The 13,479-nt window shown below is 45.8% G+C and overlaps 1 protein-coding gene across 1 annotated transcript in view; it reads right to left on the reverse strand.

The window, feature by feature from the left end:
- Nucleotides 1-3,153: 3,153 nt before the first annotated feature.
- Nucleotides 3,154-13,479, reverse strand: part of SCAMP1 (secretory carrier membrane protein 1) — an 85,070-nt gene continuing 74,744 nt past the window's right edge. The window contains exon 9 of the mRNA XM_063963634.1: nucleotides 3,154-7,870. Coding sequence (XP_063819704.1) covers nucleotides 7,706-7,870 — 165 coding nt within the window. The 3' untranslated portion in view covers nucleotides 3,154-7,705. The remainder of the gene's footprint in view (nucleotides 7,871-13,479) is intronic.

A 13,479-nucleotide genomic window follows, 5' to 3' on the forward strand; every position in this document is an offset into this window, starting at 1 on the left:
ATCACCTTTTGCGCCTAAATTTATGTGCCCCCCCTCTCTTTTTTATCCTTCTCGTAGTGTATACTGCAGGGGAGAGCCTGGGGAGCGTCCTTCCAGCGGAGCTGTGAAGAGAAAATGGCGCTGGCTGTGCGGAGGAAGATAGCCCCGCCCCTTCAGCGGCGGGCTTCTCCCGCTTTTTTTATAATATTTATGGCGGGGGATTAGGCACATATACAGTTTATAACTGTAATATGTGCATTTTGCCAACAAAGGTATACATATTGCAGCCCAGGGCGCCCCCCCCCCCCAGCGCCCTGCACCCACCAGTGACCGGAGCGTGTGGTGTGCTCTGGGAGCAATGGCGCACAGCTGCAGTGCTGTGCGCTACCTTATTGAAGACCGGAGTCTTCAGCCGCCGATTTTGTCCTGGAATCTTCAGTCTTCTGGCTCTGCAAGGGGGACGGCGGCGCGGCTACGGGAACGGACGATCGAGGTCGGGCCCTGTGTTCGATCCCTCTGGAGCTAATGGTGTCCAGTACCCTTAGAAGCACAAGCTAGCTGCAAGCAGGTAGGTTTGCTTCTCTCCCCTCAGTCCCTCGTAGCAGTGAGTCTGTTGCCAGCAGATCTCACTGAAAATAAAAAACCTAACAAATACTTTCTTTTCTAGTAAGCTCAGGAGAGCCCACTAGGTGCATCCAGCTCTGGCCGGGCACAGATTCTAACTGAGGTCTGGAGGAGGGGCATAGAGGGAGGAGCCAGTGCACACCAGATATAGTACCTAATCTTTCTTTTAAGAGTGCCCAGTCTCCTGCGGAGCCTGTCTATTCCCCATGGTCCTTACGGAGTACCCAGCATCCACTAGGACGTCAGAGAAAACTCATCCACTTATCCCGCATCTCTTTCTCATTGCGGGATAATTTAGTAGAAATATTGGAGATCATTCCTTCAATGGAATTAACCCATTCCGGTTCAGCCCCGCTATTCTGGGAAGGTGCACTGCACTGAGTACCCAGTAGTGAGCACCCTGGTGAAGAGGAACACTCCGCTGTACAAGAAACACACTCTTTGCCTGACATAATGTAAATGTGACAGCACACACACACAGGAAAAGGTTAAGCATAATTAACCCACAAAGAGCCCTTCAGGGAGACCGTTATTTGTAGCCAGCACCCACCGCGCCCTTATCGCTAATGCCAAGCTTAGCCTGAGCTTAGTACACTAATAATCGCTCCCCACCCTGCTATTACCCCCTGGTACCGCTGAGATAAACTGGAGTCACTCCGGAGGAGCTGCGCGTCCCTGTCAGTCAGCATCTGTGTCCACTGCAGAGGGAAAATGGTGCTGGTGAGCTGCTGGATCCGCTCATAGTGAAGGCCCCGCCCCCTCAAAGGCGCGCAGCCTTCCAGCTTTTTTATACTGGCTGAGGTAATCTGGTGCTTAAAATGGAGAGAAAAATGTTTTAAGGCTGTTTTTGCCAGTGTGGGTACTGTGTACAGTGTACTGAGACACAGCTGTGTACGGTGTCTGAAGATGCATTCCGCCCCAGTTAGAAGCCGTGCGTCTCCGTACCCTCATGCCGCCATAATGTCTGGCCCCCCGCTAACCAGGATGCCGGCTTAGTACTCACCACTCTTCTGGCTCTGTTAGGGGTGGCAGCGTGCTGTGGGAATGTACGCTCGCCGTGGTGGGGCTTGCAAATAGTTCCCTCAGGAGCTCAGTATCCTGTCAGTGGGGAATGGGACCATTAACCCTTAAAGATGTTGGGCCGTCCCCCCCCCCCACTAAGTCCCACGAAGCAGGCAGGCTGGTGCCATCCAGCCCTGCCTGAAAATAACAAACATATCAAATAAATGCAGAAAACTCTTCAGAAGCTTCTATAAGCGTGACCGGCTCCTCCGGGCACAATTTTCTAAACGGAGTCTGGTAGGAGGGGCATAGAGGGAGGAGCCAGCCCACACTATCAACTTCTTAAAGTTCCCATGGCTTCTGGTGAACCAGTCTATACCTCATGGTACTAGATATAACCCCAGTATCCTCTAGGATGTAAGAGAAATGGAATACACTAAATTCCCAATTGTAAAGCAGAACGGCCTACACTGGTGCCATATAAGTGTTAATAAATAAATAGCATCAAGCATACAGAAATGCAATTGCCATAATCAAACATTAGGGGTACAATGGGTCTTATTGAAGATTTCAGTGACGTACAATGTGGCACTGTCATCGCATGGCACCTCTACAGCAAGTCTTCATTACATTTCTGCCCTGCTAGGGCTGAAGATGCAACTTTCGCACTGATGCAAGTATAGCAGAACGGTTCATCTGGAGCTTTGTGCATTGGGTTTCCACAGTCTAGAAGCCACAAGCATGTCTAAGATCATGATAAGCAATACCAAGCTTTGACTGGAGAGGTGTAAAGCACACCACCACTGGATTCTGGAGCAGAGAAATGTGTGCTTCCAACTTTATGGCAACAGTTTGGGGAAGGCCCTTTCCTGTATCAGCAGGACAATGCTCCTGAGCACAAAGTGAGATCTATCAAAAATTGATTTGCAGAGTTTGGTGTGGAAGGACTGGACTGGCCTGCACAGAGCCCAAACCCCAATACCATCAAACACGTTTGGGATTAAAAGGAACGCTAAATATGACCCATGCCTAATTATCCAACAGCAGCACCTGACCTCCCGATCCCTCATGTGTGATGGATGTAAATCCCGCAGCCATAGTCTAAAATGTAGTGGAAAATCGGGAGGCTCTCATAACAGCAATTGGGGAACTTCATATTAATGCCCATGGGTTTGGAGTGACATGTTCAACAACCGCATATAGGAGCGATGTAGTGTTGTCCATATTTCAATCAGCTTTGTCTCACTATTAAATCTCAATACTGCTCTGTAAATTAATTCAGGGAAGTTTCAGGATCAACAGAGGTCGAGCAAACATCAAAGCAATTACAAACACTTGGTGGGAGAGGGGAGACATTCATCAACTCTTGGAGAGAGAAAGTGGAGAGAGATAAAGTACTAACCAGTCAGCTTTTAACTCATTTTACAGGTTGTGTTTGAAAATTGGCAGTTAGGAGCTGGTTGGTATTTTATGTCTCTCCAAGCTTTGATAAATCTCCCTCTTGGTCCCTACAAGACTAGATTTTCATTGTGAACACAGAATAACACCTCCGTAAATATGAATTTTATTCTATGACACTCTGTGTTAATACAATAAATATACAAAACATCTGAACTACTCAGACATGCAACACAGAGTGGGAAAGAGTACATTTGTACAGGACAATGATTTCTCTCATTTACCTGTGATGGGAGAGTATTATTAGTAATTTACAAAATATACAAACATCCTTCAGATAAATAAAACTCCAAGCTTTACAATGCAGAGAGATTGGAGAGTGCAGCATTCCAGTGTTTACAGTCGATAGAGTTACAGCGGACGTGTCACTACACATCGTGCAGGCGGCCACTGTGTGCACCGAACTGGGCCAGCCTGCCACTTCACCAGGGACTAGTGACGTCACTGGGGAACAAGAGGAGATGCCTCACGTAGGTCACCGCCTCCTGCAAACTGATAAGCTGACATTTTAACAGTAGTAGTTCAGGCGACAAGATGGCTACCTCCACTGTATGTAAATGACCGGTCCATTTTAATGCATACAGAATTAAAACAGTTAGTGCATAAGACCAAAATGTCCTTCTAAACCTGCAATTGGACAATGGACACTGCAATGTTAGGTGAGGTTTGGGTGTTCATGTCTCTCTGCAGTTAGTTTGCTTTTGTCGTGTGTGTGTGTGGCAGAGACTGAAATTTAGTTGAACATTGTTGATACAGCTTAACGAGCTACCAAACCTCCCCAGCAAAAGCTGATGACAGGACCACGATTCTTAGGCCTAAAAACCAAAATTTATCAAACAATATTTTTGTCACAGTCAAAGCAATGGAAAACAATAACCCATTAAATTTTTTTACCTCACATGAGGTACAGTCAGCTACACAACATGTACACCATGCAAAACCGTTTAGTGCACAACAGTGTATGTGTGTATTTATGTAAAAGGCATAGTCATTGATCCACAGCACTCGCCATTCCTAGATCTGGGGTGCATGTGGTATACAAATCACATAGGTTCTGCACTCACCATAATAACTAATGGGGATTTAGTTCAGGCTATTACAGAAGCCCCAGGGACCCCTTTTCTTCTGCAAGACCTATTCCACCCTCAGAATTATAAACATGGTAATTGGTATCACACTTAAGACTTAAAGCTCACCGCACACTGGTTTTTAAAAATGAGTCAGTCACCAAGCCTATCAGACAGGAAAGAACCGGACACAAGTTGGATTAATGAGCTAACACTGGGTTCATGAGAAGATGTGATCCTCAAAACATAAAAATAAATAAATAGATAAATCAAAAGGGACTGATCCACTGCTTTCGCCACTTCTAGATCCCCATGCCTTATTATGAGGAGTGCGGAGCCTCTGATTTATTAGATATATATGTATATGTACATATACACACTAATATCAATGTACCTTAAAGGTCATCTGGCCTACAGACTAAAGTTATCCAACATAAGTCAGGAATAGGGCTGCTTAAGTAGGTATTTAGGCGTTTCTGGAACCCACAGCTATATACAGCCAGGAAAATCCAAATCATTAAGTTTAGATTAGATTTAAAAGTTTGTGGCGGAGGGGATGGCCTGGAAGTGGTACAAAATTTGGGGAAGGATCATCATCTTAACCACTCCTAACTTATCCAGTCCATGAAGAATCATCATTTGCCCATACTTTGGTTAGTGTCTTGAATTGTCTTACAAGTAGTGGGTAACCGAATCATTGTATAACAAAATATGGCATATAAAGAACAAGTTGTATGGGAGATGCTCACATGCAGGAGTATGTACCCAGTTTCTCCGTGTTCCATCATGGAATTCCTTGGAATGAGTCATGTGATTCGTTATAAAATAGAAAAGCGCAAGTACCACATGCGCTTCTGGTCTCTGGGATGAATCCCAATACAGCCGCTTTCTTCAATGTGTATTTATATGTTAAGCAATTGGAATGAAGAGACATATCATACGTGAGGCCTCACTGATCAGCAATACATTATTGAGCTGTGGGGCATCTGCACTCCGAGAAGGAAAGAAGCTTATTTTCTCACACGGACATCTACATTTGGGTGAGAACAGTTTTATTAGCACCGCTTATCCTTATACCGTTTTATTGGCCATGTGCAGGTACAGTATTGTGGATCCGGTACAATGCTGTAAAGTTGGTAGAAATTAAATAAATTAAAACATACACAAGAGATAAAAAGAAACTGCACAACTGGTGGTATCAAGTTGCTACATTTGCTTCTAGATAAACTAACATTGAGCAATATTTGTAAACTACACAGTATTGTTCTTCACTTCGTGTCCTAGTGATATACCTGCCGTACTCCACCAACATTAAAGGATTTCTATGGATGAATTATGCCAGTTCTAAGAGAGAAAAAAACAAAACAGATTTCAAGTTTGGGGACAAATCCAAGTGGTTAGCTGGGAATGAACACGCGGCTGCACCAGCACTAGTGACGTAGAAGTCAATCCTGTATTGTTATGCATAGGTTGCATAGTTGTTTGACCATGTGCAGTGACCAAGGACAATCTTATAATTCTCTGTGGCAGATTGAAAATCTCAACATTTCATGGCTTACATCTCCTCATGGTAGTCCCCCGATAGAAGACTGTTACCCCTGCCACAGATGGGATGTGAAAGTGGCCTCCTCTGGCAGTACAGCTCTACAGACGACAGATGTTCCGCATATAGAACCAAAACATTCTATTTGTAAATCAATCCTTCTATAATAATTCCCTTAATTTCCGTGCATACTGGGCTTAAATACATTTGCACAAAGAAAAAAAGAAAAAATACCTATGAAATGCAAAATACTTATCACCAGCTTTTTTTCATGGCCTGTTAAAATTATGTATCCAACATTTCAGTAAAAAGATTTAAAAAAAAACCCATTTGCAATGCTAAGCTAGCTATAGAGCTACTGTATTAAATACTTTGATGCCGCCAATTAGGTTTGACCCGGGTGAGCTGTTTTATGTACTAGTGACTGGATTTCTCACAGTAAAAATATAAATAGGGTTCATTGGTGACAAAAAAAGGCATCACCATGTTTCACTAAAAGCAAAAATAATAATAATAATAAATTATATAAAAAAAAAAAAAGGGAATTCCTATACATTTCTTAATTTTTCATTCCACCATTTTGTTTTCTGGCAGTACTAGTCTCCCCACAATGCACAAGGCTGGAGAGGTGGGGCTCACTAGGCAAAGCTGTCAATCATTCCTTAAAACAGAAAATAAAATGATACCTACACTATGACAGCCAATTATAATTTATAATCACAGGTTTTAGATATGGAAGAACCAAAGAAAAAAACAAAGCGAAACCACAACAACTGGCAGCTAAATGAAGGATTGCCTGTCTGATGCCAAAGTGTGCGGATTTAGCTTCAGAAGCTGCGGGATACAAGTCTTCTATTTAAGGGGCTACAGCTACGCAGTGACTGAAAACACTGTCGTTCATAATAACGAGAAGCCATGTGTGACCTAAGTATAAGACACGGGCAACTTTACATTGAAGACTCTTCTAACATGGTCTCGTGCTTTCAGGAATACTTCAACTTGCAGAGACAATATCAGCGGTACAGACCGTCTGTAAAAGACCTCTTCAAAGCATACAGTCAGTTATGTACCTATAATAGGCTTACTATAAAAAAAACAAAAACCGCAAATAATAAAAAAAAAAAAAAACAAAGTAAGGTAACAATGCACTGCATGAAATACCAGAGACCTCACAAACACACACAAACAACACAAGGAGGTTATGGAGAGATTAAGCATGAACACTGACACAGCTTCCCTTCTTAACACTACGGACTGTAGTGACCAGCAAATCTGTAACAGCAAGGGGAATACCCACACCAAGCATAGATGGTCCTAGATACACGTAACCATCTAGGAGACATAACCCAGTAGTATTACCGCTGATGGGTAACAGTCTTGTAGCTTCCATGTGGTGCTTCTAAGAAACCAATCGGCTATAAAGTATCTCTAGGGCTTTAGCCACTAAATAATAGGAACCAGATGCAGCAGTCACTTACAGTATGTATGTGTGGATAGTTCACCAGCTTCTCTCACAGGGAACGCACTTCTAGAAACTAACGTTCTATACTTAAAATATGGTACTAACAATAAAGTACATACAATGGAAAGGAAATGTGCCCTTTAGCGCAAAGCAGGAGCAAAATACTTTCTGAAATGAGAACCCAACACAATTCCAATCTAATCACTTCATAGTCACACAAAAGTTACCCACCAGACTTCTAGAGACAATATTTGAGTCAGAGCATTCTGCTCTTAAGAAAAGGAGGCGAGAGGAGCCGACCTGATGGGGAGGGGGGAGTGTATAGGGGATCTAGTAACAGCATTATTGGTTTTCACCATGCACAACCAATAAACCCAATGCGTGCCTTTGGGAGCCTTCTGCAGAATGGGACATTCCAGTGCCCACTGGCATTGAATGGGCTGGATTGGACAAATACACATGACAAGTGCAATTTCAAGTCTTTTGTGGGGTGTTGCAAACATTGCTGGAGGAACAGAGCATGACTGAAGAGAGATGACCGTGGTAACAGTTGCCTGCAGCCTGGCTCCCTTACATCTGGTTACCCTTGAAAGCATTCTGGGCGGCGCTGCTTGCAGCTGTGGTGGCTGCATTGGCTGCAGCAGTCTGCACGGTTTTGTTAGACATCACGCCTGTAGCAAACTCTTGCTGGGCCTTCTCAAAGCTGGCCCCTGTTGTCCGGTACAGTCCGTGCACCTGCAAGAGACAGAACCCAGCAACAAGTGTCAGCAATAACATGACAAGCTGCTGGATAATACAGTCACAACCTAAACCTTCACACATACTGGGACTGTACAGTGTCCCTACTGCTGGTGTGCATCTATATACATAGGGGTATATTCAATACTTGTCGGATCCTTTCCGACGGAAAGGATCCGACAATGCAGTATTCAGACAGGATTTGGCCATTCCCGATAATGCCAATCCGAATTATTTTTAAAGTCTGATTGTCATTGTCGGAAACAGGACTAATATCTGTCGGATTTGGCGGCGGAATCCCACAAAACACGTGGATCCATGGCTATTCAGCCAATCCACATGTTTTCAGACAAGTCGGAATTGCAGACTTGTCGGAAAAACGGCAGCCCAACTGAATAGGTCGGAACAGTTTCAGACCTAAAAAAAAGGCAGAAACGTCTGTCTTTCCGACAAGACGGCAGTTCAGACTTCAATTGATATTCCCATAAACTCACACACACTTATATAATGCTCTCAGTGGGTCCTGCAGTACTCACGTCACAGGGCATATCACATAATAATGGTAATATTAAACAGTCCAAGTCACTTGATATCAAGACCTGCTACTCACCTGACTAAATACAGGTCCCAAGCCTATAACCGCCATGTTCTTGGGACAGATGGATATTGGCTAAAAATGACTTTCTAGACGAACCAAACTTTAATTTAACTCTCTCTCATCTTATAGGGAAAAAAATAAGAATTTACTCACCGGTAATTCTATTTCTCGTAGTCCGTAGTGGATGCTGGGAACTCCGTAAGGACCATGGGGAATAGCGGGCTCCGAAGGAGGCTGGGCACTCTAGAAAGATTTATGACTACCTGGTGTGCACTGGCTCCTCCCACTATGACCCTCCTCCAAGCCTCAGTTAGGACACTGTGCCCGGACGAGCTGACATAATAAGGAAGGATTTAGAATCCCGGGTAAGACTCTTACCAGCCACACCAATCACACCGTACAACTCGTGATACTATATCCAGTTTGACAGTATGAAAACAACTGAGCCTCTCAACAGATGGCTCAACAATAACCCTTTAGTTAACAATAACTAGTTACAAGTATTGCAGACAATCCGCACTTGGGATGGGCGCCCAGCATCCACTACGGACTACGAGAAATAGAATTACCGGTGAGTAAATTCTTATTTTCTCTAACGTCCTAGTGGATGCTGGGAACTCCGTAAGGACCATGGGGATTATACCAAAGCTCCCAAACGGGCGGGAGAGTGCGGATGACTCTATAGCACCGAATGAGAGAACTCCAGGTCCTCCTCAGCCAGGGTATCAAATTTGTAGAATTTTGCAAACGTGTTTGCCCCTGACCAAGTAGCTGCTCGGCAAAGTTGTAAAGCCGAGACCCCTCGGGCAGCCGCCCAAGATGAGCCCACCTTCCTTGTGGAATGGGCATTTACAGATTGTGGCTGTGGTAGGCCTGCCACAGAATGTGCAAGCTGAATTGTACTACAAATCCAGCGAGCAATAGACTGCTTAGAAGCAGGAGCACCCAGCTTGTTGGGTGCATACAGGATAAACAGCGAGTCAGATTTTCTGACTCCAGCTGTCCTGGAAACATATATTTTCAGGGCCCTGACAACGTCTAGCAACTTGGAGTCCTCCAATTCACTAGTAGCCGCCGGCACCACAATAGGCTGGTTCAGGTGAAACGCTGACACCACCTTAGGGAGAAATTGGGGACGAGTCCTCAATTCTGCCCTATCCATATGGAAAATCAGATAAGGGCTTTTACATGATAAAGCCGCCAATTCTGACACTCGCCTGGCTGAAGCCAAGGCCAATAACATGACCACTTTCCACGTGAGATATTTCAGATCCACGGTTTTTAGTGGCTCAAACCAATGTGATTTTAAGAAACTCAACATCACGTTGAGATCCCAAGGTGCCACAGGAGGCACAAACGGGGGCTGAATATGCAGCACTCCTTTCACAATGTCTGAACTTCAGGCACTGAAGCTAGTTCTTTTTGAAAGAAAATCGACAGAGCCGAGATCTGTACTTTAATGGAGCCTAGTTTTAGGCCCATATTCACTCCTGCTTGCAGGAAATGCAGAAATCGACCTAGTTGAAATTCCTCTATTGGGGCCTTTTTGGCCTCGCACCATGCAACATATTTCCGCCATATGCGGTGATAATGCTTTGCTGTAACATCTTTCCTGGCTTTAATAAGCGTAGGAATGACTTCTTCCGGAATACCCTTTTCCTTCAGGATCCGGCGTTCAATCGTCATGCCGTCAAACGCAGCCGCGGTAAGTCTTGGAACAGACAGGGCCCCTGCTGACGCAGGTCCTGTCTGAGCGGCAGAGGCCATGGGTCCTCTGATATCATTTCCTGAAGTTCCGGGTACCAAGCCCTTCTTGGCCAATCCGGAACCACGAGTATCGTTCTTACTCCTCGCCATCTTATTATTCTCAGTACCTTTGGTATGAGAGGCAGAGGAGGGAACACATAAACCGACTAGTACACCCACGGTGTCACTAGAGCGTCCACAGCTATCGCCTGAGGGTCCCTTGACCTGGCGCAATATCTCTTTAGCTTTTTGTTGAGGCGGGACGCCATCATGTCCACCTGTGGCCTTTCCCAACGGTTTACCAACAGCAGGAAGACTTCTGGATGAAGTCCCCACTCTCCCGGGTGTAGGTCGTGTCTGCTGAGGAAGTCTGCTTCCCAGTTGTCCACTCCCGGAATGAACACTGCTGACAGTGCTAGTACGTGATTTTCCGCCCATCGGAGAATCCTTGTGGCTTCTGCAATTGCCATCCTGCTTCTTGTGCCGCCCTGTCGGTTCACATGGGCGACTGCCGTGAGGTTGTCTGACTGTATCAGTACCGGCTGATTTTGAAGCAGGGGTCTTGCCTGACTTAGGTCTTTGTAAATGGCCCTCAGTTCCAGAATTTATATGTAGGGAAGTCTCCTGACTTGACCATAGGCCCTGTAAGTTTTTTCCCTGTGTGACTGCTCCCCAGCCTCGAAGGCTGGCATCCGTGGTCACCAGGACCCAGTCCTGTATGCCGAAACTGCGGCCCTCTAGAAGATGAGCACCCTGCAGCCACCACAGTAGAGACACCCTGGTCCTTGGAGACAGGGTTATCATTTGATGCATTTGAAGATGCGATCCCGACCACTTATCCAAGAGGTCCCACTGGAAAGTCCTCGCATGGAACCTGCCGAATGGAATTGCTTCGTATGAAGCCACCATTTTTTCCAGGACTCGTGTGCAACGATGCACCGATACCCTTTTTGGTTTTAGGAGGTCTCTGACTAGAGATGACAGCTCCTTGGCTTTCTCCTGCGGGAGAAATACTTTTTTCTGTTCTGTGTCCAAAATCATCCCCAGGAACAGTAAGCGAGTGGAAGGAACCAGCTGTGACTTAGGAATGTTCAGAATCCAGCCATGCTGTTGTAGCACCTCCTGAGATAGTGCTACTCCGACCAGTAACTGCTCCCTGGACCTTGCCCTTATAAGGAGATCGTCCAAGTATGGGATAAATAAAAACTCCCTTTTTATGAAGGAGTATCATTATTTCTGCCATTACCTTGGTAAACACCCTCGGTGCCGTGGACAGTCCAAACGGTAGTGTCTGGAATTGGTAATGGCAATCCTGTACCACAATCTGAGGTACTCCTGGTGAGGAAGGTAAATAGGGACATGCAGGTAAGCATCCTTGATGTCCAGGGATACCATGTAATCCCCCTCGTCCAGGCTTGCAATAACCGCCCTGAGCGATTCCATCTTGAACTTTGTTATGTAAGTGTTCAAGGATTTCCATTTTAAAATGGGTCTCACCGAACCGGCTGGTTTCGGTACCACAAACAGTGTGGAATAGTAACCCCGTCCTTGTTGAAGTAGGGGCACCTTGACTATCACCTGCTGGGAATACAGCTTGTGAATTGCCTCTAGCACAGCCTCCCTGCCTGAGGGAGTTGTCGGCAAGACAGATTTGAGTAAACGGCGGGGGGGAGACGCCTCGACTTCCAGCTTGTACCCCTGAGATATTACTTGAAGGATCCAGGGATCCACCTGTGAGCGAGCCCACTGATCGCTGAAATTTTTGAGGCGGCCCCCCACCGTACCTGGCTACGCCTGTGGAGCCCCCGCGTCATGCGGTGTACTCAGAGGAAGCAGGGGAAGAATTTTGATTCTGGGAACTGGCTGACTGGTGCAGCTTTTTTTCTCTTCCCTCGTTTGACCCGCCTGCTTTTTTGAAGCCGAAAGGACTGTACCTGATAATACAGTGCTTTTCTTAGGCTGTGAGGAAACCTGAGGTAAAATATTTTCATCCCAGCTGTTGCTGTGGATACGAGGTCCCAGAGACCATCCCCAACCAATTCCTCACCCTTATAAGGCTCTATGTGCCTTTTAAAGTCAGCATCACCTGTCCAGTGTCGGGTCTCCAATACCCTCCTGACAGAATGGACATTGCAATAATTCAGGATGCCAGCCGGCAAAATATTCCTCTGTGCATCCCTCATATATAAGACGACGTCTTATTTCGCAAAATAGTATCCCTGTTTGAAAGGGGTACAGACCACGCTGCAGCAGACTGCAGGTCTCAGTCTAGTACCTGAGTGTGTAAATACAGACTTCAGGATAGCCTCCTGCTATTTATCAGCAGGTACCTTCAAAGTGGCCGTATCCTAAGACGGCAGTGCCACCTTGACAAACGTGTGAACGCCTTATCCACCCTAGGGGATATCTCCCAGCGTAACTTATCCTCTGGCGGGAAAGGGTACGCCATAAGTAACTTGTTAGAAATTACCAGTTTCTTATCGGGGAAACCCACGCTTTTTCACACTTCATTCACTCATTTGATGGGGGAACAAAACACTGCCTGCTTTTTCTCCCCACACATAAAACCCTTTGTTTTTAGTGGTACTTGGGTTAATGTCAGAAATGTGTAACACATTTTATATTGCCGGGATCATGTAACGGATGTTCCTAGTGGATTGTGTACATGTCTCAACCTCGTCGACACTGGAGTCAGACTCCGTGTCGACATCTGTGTCTGCCATCTGAGGGAGCGTTGATGGCCTTTGAGACGCCTGGGCAGGCGCAGGCTGAGAAGCCGGCTGTCCCATAGCTGTTACGTCATCCAGCCTTTTATGTAAGGAGTTGACACTGTCGGTTAATACCTTCCACCTATCCATCCACTCTGGTGTCGGCCCACAGGGGCGACATCTCATTTATCGGCATCTGCTCCGTCTCCACATAAGTCTCCTCATCAAACATGTCGACACAGCCGTACCGACACACCGCACACACACAAGGAATGCTCCAATGAGGACAGGACCCACAAAAGCCCTTTGGGGGGACAGAGTGAGAGTATGCCAGCACACACCAGAGCGCTATATAATGCAGGGACTAACTGAGTTATGTCCCCTACAGCTGCTTTTATATAATTTATACTGCGCCTAAATTTAGTGCCCCCCCTCTCTGTTTTAACCCTGTTCTGTAGTGTAGACTGCAGGGGAGAGCCAGGGAGCTTCCTTCCATCGGATCTGTGAAGGAAAAATGGCGCCAGTGTGCTGCAGGAGATAGCTCCGCCCCTTTT

Source organism: Pseudophryne corroboree, chromosome 1 (genome assembly GCF_028390025.1).
Source record: "Pseudophryne corroboree isolate aPseCor3 chromosome 1, aPseCor3.hap2, whole genome shotgun sequence".
NCBI lineage: Eukaryota > Metazoa > Chordata > Amphibia > Anura > Myobatrachidae > Pseudophryne > Pseudophryne corroboree.